This window comes from Neoarius graeffei, chromosome 7, assembly GCF_027579695.1.
Source record: "Neoarius graeffei isolate fNeoGra1 chromosome 7, fNeoGra1.pri, whole genome shotgun sequence".
Lineage (NCBI taxonomy): Eukaryota > Metazoa > Chordata > Actinopteri > Siluriformes > Ariidae > Neoarius > Neoarius graeffei.
In genome coordinates, this window is record NC_083575.1 from 34,211,311 (window position 1) to 34,226,518 (window position 15,208).

Below are 15,208 nucleotides of genomic sequence, written 5' to 3' on the forward strand. Positions count from 1 at the left end.
CGTATGCCCTTCAAATAATGTGCGCAGTATAGGCTATTGATGTTTTATTATGAGCCATGTACAGTATCCTAATGTTTTTTGTTTCTGAGTTACATGTTCGTTTGAAGGACATGATGTACTAAATAACATATAGTTGCACCCGGTAGTGTTGAAATTGGTAAACACCGCAGTTGCGGACATTTTGTAGCCTAAAATGATGTTATGATAAGCTTTAATAAAGGGCCCGGTCATTTGCCCCGCCCCCGGCCCGGCTCTGACTTGTTCCGCCACTGTCACTGATGTCACTGTTTGCGCTGCTTAACGACATCACCTGACGTCCACCCACTTTCGCTAACTCCACCCAATGTGTCCACCCACTTCCAGCCAGCACGGTTCAGCGCGGTTGTAGTCGAAATGCAACTCCAACAGCCCCGCTCAGCTCGACTCAGCTCGACTCGGCACGGCACGGCTCAGCCGCGTTTGTAGTGGAAAAGCGGCAATAGACAACCATTCACACTCACACCTACGGTCAATTTAGAGTCACCAGTTAACCTAACCTGCATGTCTTTGGACTGTGGGGGAAACCGGAGCACCCAGAGGAAACCCGTGCGGATACGGGGAGAACATGCAAACTCCGCACAGAAAGGCCCTCGCTGGCCACGGGGCTCGAACCCAGACTTTCTTGCTGTGAGGCGACAGCTCTAACCACTACACCACCATGCTGCCTTGAGGTACCATATGGTATTATTTATTAAACTTAAATTCTGGGGGAAGAAAAACATTTTAAGGATTTTTTTTAAATGCCCAGATGGGGAGAGTTGGGACAGTTCATGTTACAGGTTTTTTCTTGTGGCTTAAAAATAAAATTGTGGAAAAATTTTTTGTTAAAAATTGTGGCCGTGTACCTGCATGAGGATGAAGCTTATTTCATTCCTTCTTGAGAATGGAACTGTTTTGTCTTGTCAAATTTTGGGTAAACTGACATTTGTCTATCGCTGTACCAGCACTGTGTGTTCATATAGTTCATATGTTACAAATTTGATAATAAATAAAAATTAAGCACATAGGCTTAGGAAGGGCGGCCTGGTGGTGTAGTGGTTAGCACTGTCGCCTCACAGCAAGAAGGTCCGGGTTCGAGCCCAGCAGCCGATGAAGGCCTTTCTGTGTGGAGTTTGCATGTTCTCCCCGTGTCTGCGTGGGTTTTCTCCGGGTGCTCCAGTTTCCTCCACAGTCCAAAGACATGCAGGTTAGGCTAATTGGTGGCTCTAAATTGAGCGTAGGTGTGAATGTGAGTGTGAATGGTTGTCTGTGTCTGTGTGTCAGCCCTGCGATGACCTGGCGACTTGTCCAGGGTGTACCCCGGACAAGGACAAGAGGCCCATAGTCAGCTGGGATAGGCTCCAGCTTGCCTGCGACCCTGTAGGACAGGATAAACGGCTACAGATGATGGATGGATGGCTTAGGAAGTTTATTTTTGTTCCATGCTTTTATTTTGTTCCACTATGTCCCAGATCTCCCAACATAATTGTCCTATAATGTTCCCTCAATGTCTCATGTCTCCCTGCAGAAAATAATGACAGAAAAAGTGAAGTCTGAAGGCCAGTATATGTGACAAGCTGAGAAACTAATGCTGTGGTAACAGGATATAGTAAATCCTCTCTAATACAATATGAATATGACGCTACCTGCAAAGAATTTCACACAATCTACAAAAGCTGAAACCTTGTCCCAAGTCTCCCTGCTCTCCCCTAGCTCAGTGACAGGTTTCAAAATGAGTAGGCTACAATTATTGAAGGCATTTAATTAATTACTGTTACTGTTGTTCTGCTTATTTCCCAGTAGACCTTACATAAAACCTTGTTACAAGCCCCGTACATCAAAAACAAGTTCAAACATTTATTCACAGATAAAACTAGAAAAGCACTCGGAGAGCGCAGACCTCCGCCAAGAATCCTGTAAAAAAATCCGGGATCCAGAAGGTGATCCGGATCACCGCCAAAATTTAATGGATTGTTACTTGTGCCCAGTCACACCTCTGGAAAAAATTTCAGAGCAATCTGTTCATGACTTTTTCCATAATGTTGCTAACAGACAAACCAACCAACCAACCAACCAACCAACCAACCAACCAACAAACAAACCAACACTACTGAAAACATAACCTCCTTGGCGGAGGTAATGATCACTAGCACATTCTACATGTAGCTCTGATTTAATGCCTTTAATACAAAAGGCTTATAACTTTTGAGTTCATGTCTGCACACACTTCAACATGAGCACTGGTCCTTTCCAACTTCAACATGTTACAGGGGTGAGTGTTGTCATCAAATCATAGACTATAGGTTTTTTTTTTAAGATAAGTATAATATACACTCACTGGCCACTTTATTAGGAACACCCATCCACCTGCAGTTTTATGCAGTTCTGTAATCAACCAATCCCTTGACAGCAGCACAATGCATAAAATCATGCAGATACAAATCAAGAGCTTCAGTTAATATTCACTTAAAACATTAAAATGGGAAAAATTGTGATCGCAAAGTGTGACTTTCACTGTGGCGTGGGTGTTGGTTTGAGCCAGATGGACTGGTTTGAGTATTTCAGGAACTGCTGATCTCCTGGGGTTTTCACACACAACACTCTCTAGAGTTGAAACAAAAAACAAAAAAAATTGAGTGAGCAACAGTTCTGTGGGTGAACACAAACGCATTGTTGATAAAAGAGGTCAGAGGAAAATGGCCAGATTGGTTCAAGCTGCCAGGAAGGATTTAGTAACTTATATAATCACTCGTTGCAACCGTGGTGAGCAGAAAAGCAACTCAGCATGCAGCACAAGAAAATCACATTGGGTTCCACTCCTGCCAGCCAAGAACAGGGACCTTAGAATCAAGAACAAGTTTTTATTAAAGGAGAACTGAAGGCAAATTTTTTAAATCAAAATTCTATTTCTCATTTTATTAAATATCACAATGCATTTTTGATGGCTATTTTGTCACTGCTGTAGCAAGTTATGAGTGTTTGATATATGCTATGTAATATATCAGTCCATATGTCAAAGCAATGGCCGTAAACGAGATTCGCTGAGACCTGTGCGAGACATTGTAGGATGGAAGTAAAACATCTCATCTCATTATCTCTAGCCGTTTTACGGCCGTTCTACAGGGTCGCAGGCAAGCTGGAGCCTATCCCAGCTGACTACGGGCGAAAGGCGGGGTACACCCTGGACAAGTCGCCAGGTCATCACAGGGCTGACACATAGACACAGACAACCATTCACACTCACGGTCAATTTAGAGTCACCAGTTAACCTAACCTGCATGTCTTTGGATTGTGGGGGAAACCGGAGCACCCGGAGGAAACCCACGTGGACAACATACAAACTCTGCATAGAAAGGCCCTCGTCGGCCACGGGGCTCGAACCCGGACCTTTTTGCTGTGAGGCGGAAGCGCTAACCACTATACCACCATGCCGCCCAGGCCGATAAGTATAATGTCTAATTGCAATTTGTTGCCAAAACGAGTCCCGATATAAGGTTACTAAAACCGAAAACGTAATTGAATAACATGTTAATTAAGAAATAAAGCAAGTTTAAAAATGACCTCAGTACTCCTTTAAAGTGGCCAGTGAGTGTTCTACTGTACTCTGTTTGTTATTCGTAGAGTATGTGTGTGGCGGCACGGTGGTGTAGTGGTTAGCGCTGTTGCCTCACAGCAAGAAGGTTCTGGGTTTGAGCCCCGTGGCCGGCGAAGGCCTTTCTGTGCGGAGTTTGCATGTTCTCCCCGTGTCCGCGTGGGTTTCCTCCGGGTGCTCCGGTTTCCCCCACAGTCCAGAGACATGCAGGTTAGGTTAACTGGTGACTCTAAATTGACCGTAGGTGTGAATGTGAGTGTGAATGGTTGTCTGTGTCTATGTGTCAGCCCTGTGATGACCTGGCGACTTGTCCAGGGTGTACCCCGCCTTTCGCCCGTAGTCAGCTGGGATAGGCTCCAGCTTGCCTGCGACCCTGTAGAAGGATAAAGCGGCTAGAGATAATGAGATGAGATGAGATAATGAGATGAGATGAGATGAGATAATGAGATGAGAGTGTGTGTGTGTGTTGCAGTATGGCATGTACTGCGCCTTTAACGCTCTGCAGACTGTGTGCGGCTTTCCGGAAGCGGAAGTGGATTCAGATATTCATTGTAAACATAGTGCTAATCTCTGCGTAGTGTCTGGCAGGCAGTGTGACAGTTTGTTGTCTAACATCAAGTTTATTGGTAGGATTATTTTTAAAGCTTGTTTTGCAGTGTATTTCATGTTATTATTTGTATATGTTAATAATGCTGTGTTTTGAATTCCTGATAGCGTTAGCATTAGCAGAAATAGGATTCAGATCTTTACACTGCTTCGACATTTTGTCCTGTGGAATCTGTTTTTGGAAAAAGTTGCATGTAATTATCGAGAAAACATATTTCATTAAACATTTAACTTTTTTTTTTTTGCTGTAAAGACCATATATATATATATATATAAATTTTTCCAGTACTGATTTATTGCCACTATTCCTCTGTTATTTTGCCTCATACATTTATTGGAAGTAGAAACTGTTGACCAAATGACAAATAATGTAAATAAGTTAATTAATATTTACATGACACAGTTATAATGCAGTTTTAGGAGAGACTATGGGATTGTTTAAATTATATTTGACATCGTTGGCAATATGTTTTTGACAAAATGACTTGCCAACATATGCATCTACTTTAAAGCAGGGATTCTCAAACTCGGGATGCTTTTAGCTATAAATGAATTATTGGCTTAGTAAGGGTTTATTTTACATAACTATTCAAATATTAGGCTCATTATTCAACTATGTACTATAATATTCTTGCTGTTTATTGGAGCTTTTTATTTCTGAACCATATCCAAATTTGACGTTCAACCAAAGTCAAAATGTATCGAACTGGAGAGTGGGTTTCCCAACATGGAATCAATTCTGTGCCAAAATGTTCATACAATACTTTTGAAATATCAAACAAAAACGACAAATCAAAATAAAAAAAAATCAATTTTTTTAGACTGGCAAACAAATTATTCATGTAATCGTGCAAAATATCAGTCTATTACTCTTCAGAAACCTTTTATTTTTGTTCCGCGTCTTTCTCAGTTTTGTTTGACGTAACTTATTTTGGTTGCGATTCCAGCTTTCTCGTTTGCGCTCCCTGACTTTCTGCTTGCAGTTTTGGCACAAACTTCATGTGTGGGCGGGCTGTCCAGGAATGCATTCCCATTGGCTAACTTGTGTTTGACTGACAGCTACGCTCAGCGATTTCCCCGGAGGCTGTTGCGGCCATTTCCTACTCGGATTCTGGCGGACTGTTTGACGAGTGTAATATCATAGTCGCCACTGAAGTCCACTCGATCCTTGTTTACCGTCAATGGATCGGTCACTCATCAAACAGTCCGCCAGAATCCGAGTAGGGAATGGTTGAGCGTAGCTGTCAGTCAAACACAAGTTAGCCAATGGGAATGCATTCCTGGACAACCCGCCCACACGTGAAGTTTGTGCCAAAACTGCAAGCAAAAAGTCAGGGAGCGCAAACGAGAGAGCTGGAATCGCAACCAAAATAAATTACGTCAAACAAAACTGAGAAAGACGCGGAACAAAAATAAAAGGTTTCTGAAGAGTAATAGACTGATATTTTGCACGATTACATGAATAATTTGTTTGCCAGTCTAAAAAAAATTGACTTTTTTTGTATTTTGTTTTGTCGTTTTTGTTTGATATTTCAAAAGTATTGTATGAACATTTTGGCACAAAATTGATTCTATATGAGTGATTCCACGCTTATGGGTACTGAAATGGGGACATGAACTTATTTTTAAAAATTCACCTAAAACCATTTCTTTTTTTTACCATCAGGTCACAAAACATGTAATCTTTAATGAATGATATGTTAAAAGATAACTTTAATTTTCTGAGATGTAATAAAAACATATTTATATGCCAAAGTCAGAACGTAACAGAAGTGTTGTGGACATATATATTCTCAATTTTAACAATGTAGAATTACTTTTTGAAACATAGGAAGGTGATGTTTTAGCAAATATAATTAATAAACATGTGTAGTAGAATAAACATACACATTCTTTCAATAAGATTAACATGGTATAGAGCTAGATTGTAATTAATCTGTAACAGACGCGAGATGGACAGTCGTAACAGAAGTAATGTAACAGACATCATTTTGGAACTCATAGGCTTGACTTTGGCATATAAATATGTTTTTATTACATCTCAGAAAATTAAAGTTATGTTTTAACATATCATTCATTAAAGATTACATGTTTTGTGACCTGATGGTAAAAAAAGAATTGGTTTTAGGTGAATAAGTTCATGTCCCCATTTCAGTACCCATAAGCGTGGAATCACTCATATCCCAAAAGCATCTTAATGCTAAGAGCATCTTAACTAGGAGAGTGTTCATTGTGATGTTTGCTCTACCATTTAACGATGATCTTTGTGCTACGATGCTTCTGGGAAACTCACCCCGATTGTTTTTCAGGGACTGAGGTTTGGATTCAACCTGTGTAATTCAAGTGACCAGTCAAATAGGTTAATAACGATAAGAACACAATCATAAATGCAACTTTGAGAATGGTTGGCTGCGATTTCCACTACTGAAACATGCATGCATACATACACTCACTGGCCACTTTATTAGGTACACCCATCCACCTGCGGTTTTATGCAGTTCTCTAATCAGCCAATCCCTTGACAGCAGCACGATGCATAAAATCATGCAGATACAAATCAAGAGCTTCACTTAATGTTCACTTCAAACATCAGAATCGGAAAAATTGTGATCTCAAAGTGTGACTTTCACTGTGGCATGGGTGTTGGTTTGAGACACATGGAGTGATTTGAATATTTCAGAAACTGCTGATCTCCTGGGGTTTTCACACACAACAGCCTCTAGAGTTTACACAGAATAGATGACTTGCAACCACATGATCAAAATGTGCTACGTCATGAGCGTCTGCCATGATGGTGGATATACGAAACAACTAGGATGGCAGCCACTGAAAGTGTGTCTTTAAACAATGCTGAATTTTCTCAGTATTACGACGATTTGAACGATCGAATGAAGATTCGATACAAAGAGAAGATAGGTGTGTGTGGTTTTGACCCATACTATTTAAAAAAAGTCAGATTTTTCTGAAGATAAGACGCTTCTACCGACCATCGAGTACCCAGATATCGCGTTCTAGCTGGTTTGGCTGCCAAAGAATCAAGTCCGACCTTGGACGAAACACAGCCCATTTTCTGAGTGGGCGCCCAGTCTGGATTGTTTCTATCATATAATTTTGCTGGAGCCCCTAGAAGCAAAATGGTAATACACGTGTTAAAATTATAACAATGACCAAGTGAACCACGACAAGAAAGCGCTCATTTTATAGCAAAATTCTAGCAACAGGAAATAAAATTCTTCCATGATATTATTGAGAAAGCTTTTGAATCTCACCTGAGATAAAATGATTACTGCAAACATGAGCTGTTTTGGTTTTAGCCTCTGTTAGATCAGCCCTGCTGATGTTGTTCAGCCGTGCTCGTCTCCTCTCCGGACTAAGCCTCAGAGTTTCCTTGCCTTCTTTCTGAATCACGGACAGAATTCTAAAAAATCGGAATGTGCCACGGTCACGAATACTGTTGTGACCACAACCGTATACAGCACAAAGATATGGCAGAGCTAAAAGAATGCTTAAAGCAGTGGAAAAACAAAGAGAGTTGCGCACGCGTGACTGTTTTGTATGGAATGTCGCTTGACCCTGCATTTGTATATCCACCAACATGGCCGACATCCGGGTTTCTATTTTGCGTTGACCTCACTTGCAAGTCAAGGATGGTGCAAAAAACAAAAAAAACATTGAGTGAGCAACAGTTCTGTGGGTGGAAACAAATGCCTTGATAAGAAAGGTCAGAGGAAAATGGCCAGATTGGTTCGAGCTGCCAGGAATAGCCACTCATAGCAACTCTTTACAACCATGGTGAGCAGAAAAGAATCTCAGCATGCAACAGCAGAAGACCACATTGGGTTCCACTCCTGCAGCCAAGAAAAGGGATCTTAGAATCAAGAACAAGTTCCTATTAAAGTGGCCAGTGTGTGTACATGCATACATAAAAAGACCCAGACAAACTTCCATAATGCTCGTAGTTCAGTCTTCCTTTATGCAAAGGCAAATAAAACAGCTGTGAACCAAAACATACATATAACCAGAGGTGGACAGTAACGAAGTACATTTACTTGAGTACTGTACTTAAAGCAGATACGCAGAACCTTTATTTTGAAATAAATTTCTGAGTGGATAGTATCTCCACCCTTGACTCTCGTATGCTGCATAAATGGGAATAAAAAATATATATATTTTTGAGAGTTAAAATCAACCGCAAAGTTGACATTCGAGCCGCCCCGCTGAGCCAGCCAGCCGAGTGTGTGACGTCACTGCGGTAACCGGTTTTAAGGCCGAGGCCTTTGACAGCTATAGACCAAAGTCATATAAATAAAAATTTATGGTGAAAGTAAGAAATACCATTACTGACTTGCTCAACTAAGACTGATTTGACTTCATTGATTGTGGGTTGACTCTCATTAAAACAGGATAGGTGTTATAACTTATGCAACATACATATACATGCATGCATTTTCACTGATAAAACATAAAAGGCTCATTAAATAATCAGATGAACTGAGACAATCACATTCTGAAGCAAATTAAATAATCTTATACCGGTAACTTAAACACACAATACAAGTTACATGTATTAATCTAAATGCAGGTAAACAACATGTTTTTGTTGTTTTATATCCAAATGAGAGTCGCAGCTTACCTGTCTGTGTTCTCGCTTCTTGCAGGCCGATCTTGTGGCCAATTGTTTTGAAACAATGTGACTTTCAGTTGTTCGTTCAGTTCTCCGTTCATTCACTTCTTCCACGTTAAGGGCGAGATGGCAGCAAAATCCAGTTTAGAAATAAGACTGCTGGCCCACTCATTCTCTATTTTGTCCATACGGAGTACTTTGCCATTACTGCTCTGCTCAGGCAATTACTAAAACCCTGGGACGGGATGGGATGTCACCGGTTTTAGCAACAACCGCAGGGAGGGCACTGCCCGAGCGATATGTCACGTCCCGTTCCATCCCGGGTTTTAGCAACAACATTCGGCTCACTCCCCCGAGGACTGGTGCAACTGAACTTTCCTTTTAAAAAAAAACAACTTTCCTTTTCTTGTTTTCTTTTCCTTTAATTATTGGTACTGCACCCTCTTTCAATATGGGCTTATAGCCAAAGTTCCTCAACAGGTCAGAGGTCCCGTACGAGTCTTCAGTAAAATGTGCAGAGCAGAGGAGAGACCACTTCATAGCCGCCCAATGTGCCCGTGAACTTCTCGCAAAACGTGTCCAAATCTTTGCAGTTTGAAAATTTTTGTGCCATGAATGCAACATAAATCCACCTTCTGTCGTGTTGCTGCACTCGCCAGCAACACATCTACGTGGCATGGCGATAAATTAACTCAAAATGGAGGATTGGAGTTGCAGTCAGCTCTGTGTTTTAGTATAGCGGAAATGGCGATGAGACCGATAGACTTCCTGCTGTGACGTTATGGATGCCAAGGTCATTCACTCAGACCGCTACCTATATAAATCACTTTAATTGTAAAAATTACTATATTAGATTTATTGTTAACGCTTTAAACTATTCCTGTGCCATTCTTGAGGTCTCAAGGCATTTATAAACAAAAGTGAGGCCATGGTTCTGCGTGTATGCTTTAAGTACACTTTTTGAGTATCTGTACTTTACTTGAGTATTAATTTTTTTGGCAACTTATTACTTTAACTTCACTACATTTGAAAGACAAATATTGTACTTTTTACTCCACTACATTTCTGTCAAGGTCCTTGTTACTCGTTACTATGAAGCAGCTTTGAAAGTGGATGTTTTTTCTTTTCTTTTCTTTTCTAAAACGTGATTGGTTTTTTCGCAGGTGATGCTGTGACAGCCTACCAGTAATCACTAGGGTCATGTCTTGTCCATAAACTGGATAAAATCAAGTTCAGTGATTTCTCCGCAGCATTATTTAACACGATCGGATGCGGAAGACAGGGAGCAATGGAGACGAAAGATCCGCTGTGGCGACCCCTAATCGGTAGCCATTATTTAACATGATCAGTTGATGGCAGAATGGAAGGAGACAGTTCTTCTGGGGGATGTACCTCGAACCCATGTTTCATCTCATCTCATTATCTCTAGCCGCTTTATCCTGTTCTACAGGGTCGCAGGCAAGCTGGAGCCTATCCCAGCTGACTATGGGCGAAAGGCGGGGTACACCCTGGACAAGTCGCCAGGTCATCACAGGGCTGACACATAGACACAGACAACCATTCACACTCACATTCACACCTACGGTCAATTTAGGTGGTGTTTACATTAGACCGTATCCGTCTCGTTTTCGTCGCGGATGCACTGTCCGTTCACATTAAAACACCGGGAAACGACTCCACAGGCGGAACAACTTGAATCCGCCAGGGCCCACGTATTCAACCCAGTTCGTATCTGATCCGGTGCTGTGTAAACATTGAGATACGAGGAAACGCAGTGCTGAGCTCTAGCTGACGTCGTCATTGGACAACGTCACTGTGACATCCACCTTCCTGATTCGCTGGCATTGTTCATGCCACGTTGGCCATGTGATGCGACTGCTGAAAAACGGCGCGGACTTCACTTCCTGCTATTGTTTCCGCCTTGTATCACCTTTTTGTTTTTCATTAAAGAGTATAAAAGTATGAATATTATGCTTTGCTTTGTCATTCTTAATGTTGTTTATGGTAAGATGCAAATACTGCCCATTGTGTAGTTATGATTGTCTTTAGGCTTGCCATCCTTCCACTTGCAAGTGGTGAGTGACTTGCACATGCCCGATATGCACTGGGATCACACACACAGCGGCTCAGTCCCGAATCACTGCTCGCGCGCTTCACTCGCGCGCTCTGTGAGCTGCGCAGGGCCGGAGTGCGCACCCTCCAGAGGGCACTCGCTGTTCAGGGCGGAGTGATTTGGAGCGCAGCCGCTGAGGAGGAAGCGCTGAGCTGCACTGACACATTTCAACTTACATGCCGTCTAATTAGTCATGTGATTAGCGTATCCGTGTATTGGCGTTGCTGTGTGCACGCGAATCGTGTATTGGCGTTGCTGTGTGCACACGAATCGTTTTAAAAACGTTAATCTGATGATCCGGTCTAATGTAAACACCACCTTAGAGTCACCAGTTAACCTAACCTGCATGTCTTTGGACTGTGGGGGAAACCGGAGCACCCGGAAGAAACCCACGCGGACACGGGGAGAACATGCAAACTCCGCACAGAAAGGCCCTCGCCGGCCACGGGGCTCGAACCCGGACCTTCTTGCTGTGAGGCGACAGCGCTAACCACTACACCACCGTGCCGCCCCCCATGTTTCAGTTCAGGAATAAAGAGTTGTTTCGTTTTAAATGTTTGTTTGCCAGAAACAAACTACATCACGGCCTACAAAAACTTGCCTACCCGGGGAAGCATGTTGACCTATATAAACGTTTTATTCCAAGAGAAAGCTTGTAACGAAGTTGTCTGTGCTTTTAGAGCTAGCGATAACGTTGCAATAGCTATGCAGTCTGGTTAGTCAAATGACTTTCTATGGATTTTCCCGCCAAGTTGCCATTGCCTTGTCCACGGCTAACGTTGACATATAGCTAGTTAACTTGGACACTGTTAGTTATCATATAAAAATGGAGTTAAGCTAACATGAATAATGTTAACTTATCTGAAGTCCTTTCAGAAATATGTTTTAGCATAATCTTGCCAAATAAACAAAATGTAGAAATCTTTCTTTTCGAGTAATGTTAGCTACCCAATATGATTTTGAGTTTGAAAAGATTTTGCGAACGTCAGGTGGAGCTTCACTGACTAGCTAGCTTAACATTTAAACCACCATGATTCCACAGGCAGATTCACATGTGCATGAATACATACACTTGCACATGTGCGCACGTGAGACCTGTGAGATGGACAGTATTGTACTAGTCAGTCACAACAAATTGCTGGAATTTTTTGTTTTGATGTCAGATGATGGTCTTACTTTTTTTCGGTCTTGCTTAAAGCAGTGTTGCTGTTGAGCAGTTATTAAGCTCGAGGTGTGGATCTGGGTTTTAATCAGGTTGGATTGTCATTTTTATTTTCTGAGCAAGCTGCATTTACAGCTATTCCACTGTCTTACTGATTAATATACACATACATGTGTGCACACACTGCCAGAGCTGGGTCAGAACACTACCATGCTGCTTTGTGGGTGTGGGGAGGAGGGTTACAATTTTAAAAAAAAATGACAATGGCTCTTTTTCAGTTCAGTTGTGTTTCATTTTGTAACATTCTACCAGGTGTTTATTCTACAGGTTCTACAAGTTAGTCAGTAAATCCAGTCAGTTGCTTCAGAGGCATTAGGTTTTGAGTGTTGTGGCAATAATACAACAATGCACTGACAGAAAATGTACTTTTAATACTTAAGTATTTTTAAAAGCAAGTACTTTAACTTGAGTAAAAATTTGACTGTACATCTTTCACTTGTATTGGAGTAACATTTGACCAGCGGGATCTGTACTTTGACTAAAGTAATGAAGTTGGGTACTTTGTCCACCTCTGTATATAACTAAGTAAAAGTAAAACAGGAAATAACTCATTGATTTGTATGCACAAATGAAAAAAAACCCACTCATTTTTCACTAATGTATAATCTGAATCCTATGTTGCTTTAATGCATTGAAATTAATAACCACAAATGTTGCTTCTTCTCTCAAGAACCTGAACCTGGAGGGGAATAAAACAGAGTGAAGACATGGGGGTGAAAGGCTTACAGTACTTTATGGAGAATTGCTATCCAGAGACTTGTGTACATGTGGACTTGAGACAGTTGGCTGAAGCTCATGCGAAAGCCCATCCTGATATTATGCCGACTATTGTGGTGGATGGAATGGCCTGTTTGAGGTACTGGTATCAGTGTCAAGCCTGGGTCCATGGTGGTCAGTGGCAAGAGTACATGCATTTTCTTCACAAATTCCTCGAGGCATTCACACTGATAGGCTTAAGATTGGTCTTCTTCTTTGATGGAACCATAGAGGAACAGAAGAGAGCAGAATGGGTGAAGAGACGCCTGAGAGTCAACCAGGACATATCCAAAATATTTAGTTACATTAAGAATCACCACCAGCAACCAGGTAAAGAAATGTTTTGCCTCCCATCTGGACTGGCCACCTTCTCCATCTTCGCACTAAAATCTCTTGGTCAAGAAACATGTTGCTCTGTTCGTGAAGGGGACTATGAGATCGCTGAATATGCACTCCGCAACAACTGCATAGGCATTCTTGGTCAGGATACAGACTTTATCATTTATGACACAGTTCCATATATGTCCATTGCTCAACTCAGGTTAGAAAAGATGACCACAGTGCAGTACTCCAGAGAAAAGTTATGTCACATCCTGAAGCTTCAAAGATCTGATCTTCCTTTCCTGGCATGCATTCTGGGTAATGATATTGTGCCAGAGCATCGAATGCAGAACCTCCGTAAAAATGCTTTGACTTTGTATGGGAAAAAACACCAAGGTGACAAGATCCATGCAGCAGCGGAGTTCATGAAAACCCATCGTCCAGACAGCTCTGAAACATGTTGCATCTCCTCACTACCTCTATCCAAAGATGATCTCGAGGTTATTGAAAAGGGAATCCAGTCATATCTTCTTCCAGGACAAACATCACCTTGGTTAGATCGAAGCCTACCTTTCTCAGAGCCGGTGTGTGTAATGGAAAAGTACCTGAACAAAGACATATTGCAGGTATTGTAGAACTGAATTGTACAATGCGCTGTTTAAAAGTCCAAAAAAAAACATCTGAGTAATTAGAATTTTCTCTCCTGCAGGTAGCCAAAGAGAAGCACATACGAGCAGAGAGTTTTATGATCTATAATGTCCTCCAGTATGGGGTGGTGGAATGCAGCAATACGCTGGAAGATGAGGAACTTGGACTGCCACCACAGGCTATTTTATACCAACCACTTAGAGAACATATCTACAGTATTCTCTTGCCGAGTAAGTTTCTTCTCAAACTGTTCAATATCTTTAACTTGTCATGCTTTCAGAATTACTCAGCAGTTACTACTTCATACTCAACAAGTAGTTACAGTTCTCTTTTGACAGACAAACTGCAGTATAATCAATAATAAAAGCACTAGAATTAAGAAAAACATGACTACCATGAGTATTTGGGAGAATAATATAATTTAACAAATTTCTAGAGTCTATCGCAGGAACACTGAGTGTGATGCGAGTATACACGCTGGATGTGACACTAGTCCATTGCAGGCCATGATATACACGGTTTAGCACAGACATAAAAACATCCCTCATGTTTTTTGGAAGTGGGAGAAAACCATAGAACCTGGAGGAAACCCAAACAGACATGGGGAGAACATGCAAATTGCAACAAAGGCAGTAACCCGAGCTCAGGGTCAAACCGGGAACCACGGAACTGTGGCATGTAATGCTACCCACTGCACCACCAATTAATTTTAACATTTAAATATTTGTACACGGGCGGCACGGTGGTGTAGTGGTTAGCACTGTCGCCTCACAGCAAGAAGGTCCGGGTTCGAGCCCCGTGGTCGGCGAGGGCCTTTCTGTGCGGAGTTTGCATGTTCTCCCCGTGTCCGCGTGGGTTTCCTCCGGGTGCTCCGGTTTCCCCCACAGTCCAAAGACATGCAGGTTAGGTTAACTGGTGACTCTAAATTGACCGTAGGTGTGAATGTGAGTGTGAATGGTTGTCTGTGTCTATGTGTCAGCCCTGCGATGACCTGGCGACTTGTCCAGGGTGCACCCCGCCTTTCGCCCGTAGTCAGCTGGGATAGGATCCAGCTTGCCTGCGACTCTGTACAGGATAAGCGGCTACAGATGATGGATGGATGGATATTTGTACACTTTCCACTTTTCTTTGCTGCTAGTCATGACATTTAAAAGATGCATTTAAGTTACTGGTGTTTATAATGTTGAGTTTGGGCACAGAATTTCATATTTAAATAATATTGGTTGGCTTTGAGTAGTCTATCAGATATATTCCATTCAGCTAGCATGATATTGAACAAGTCTTCGACTCATTCAATATCATGCTAGC

The 15,208-nt window shown here is 41.8% G+C and overlaps 1 protein-coding gene across 2 annotated transcripts in view; it reads left to right on the plus strand.

The window, feature by feature from the left end:
• The first annotated feature begins 4,135 nt into the window (after positions 1-4,135).
• Positions 4,136-15,208, plus strand: part of fam120b (family with sequence similarity 120 member B) — a 38,588-nt gene continuing 27,515 nt past the window's right edge. For both annotated transcript variants that reach the window (XM_060925535.1, XM_060925536.1), the window contains exons 1-3: positions 4,136-4,236; positions 12,846-13,878; positions 13,962-14,130. In XM_060925535.1, the coding sequence (XP_060781518.1) occupies positions 12,883-13,878; positions 13,962-14,130 (1,165 nt within the window). In that variant the 5' untranslated portion in view covers positions 4,136-4,236; positions 12,846-12,882. The remainder of the gene's footprint in view (positions 4,237-12,845; positions 13,879-13,961; positions 14,131-15,208) is intronic.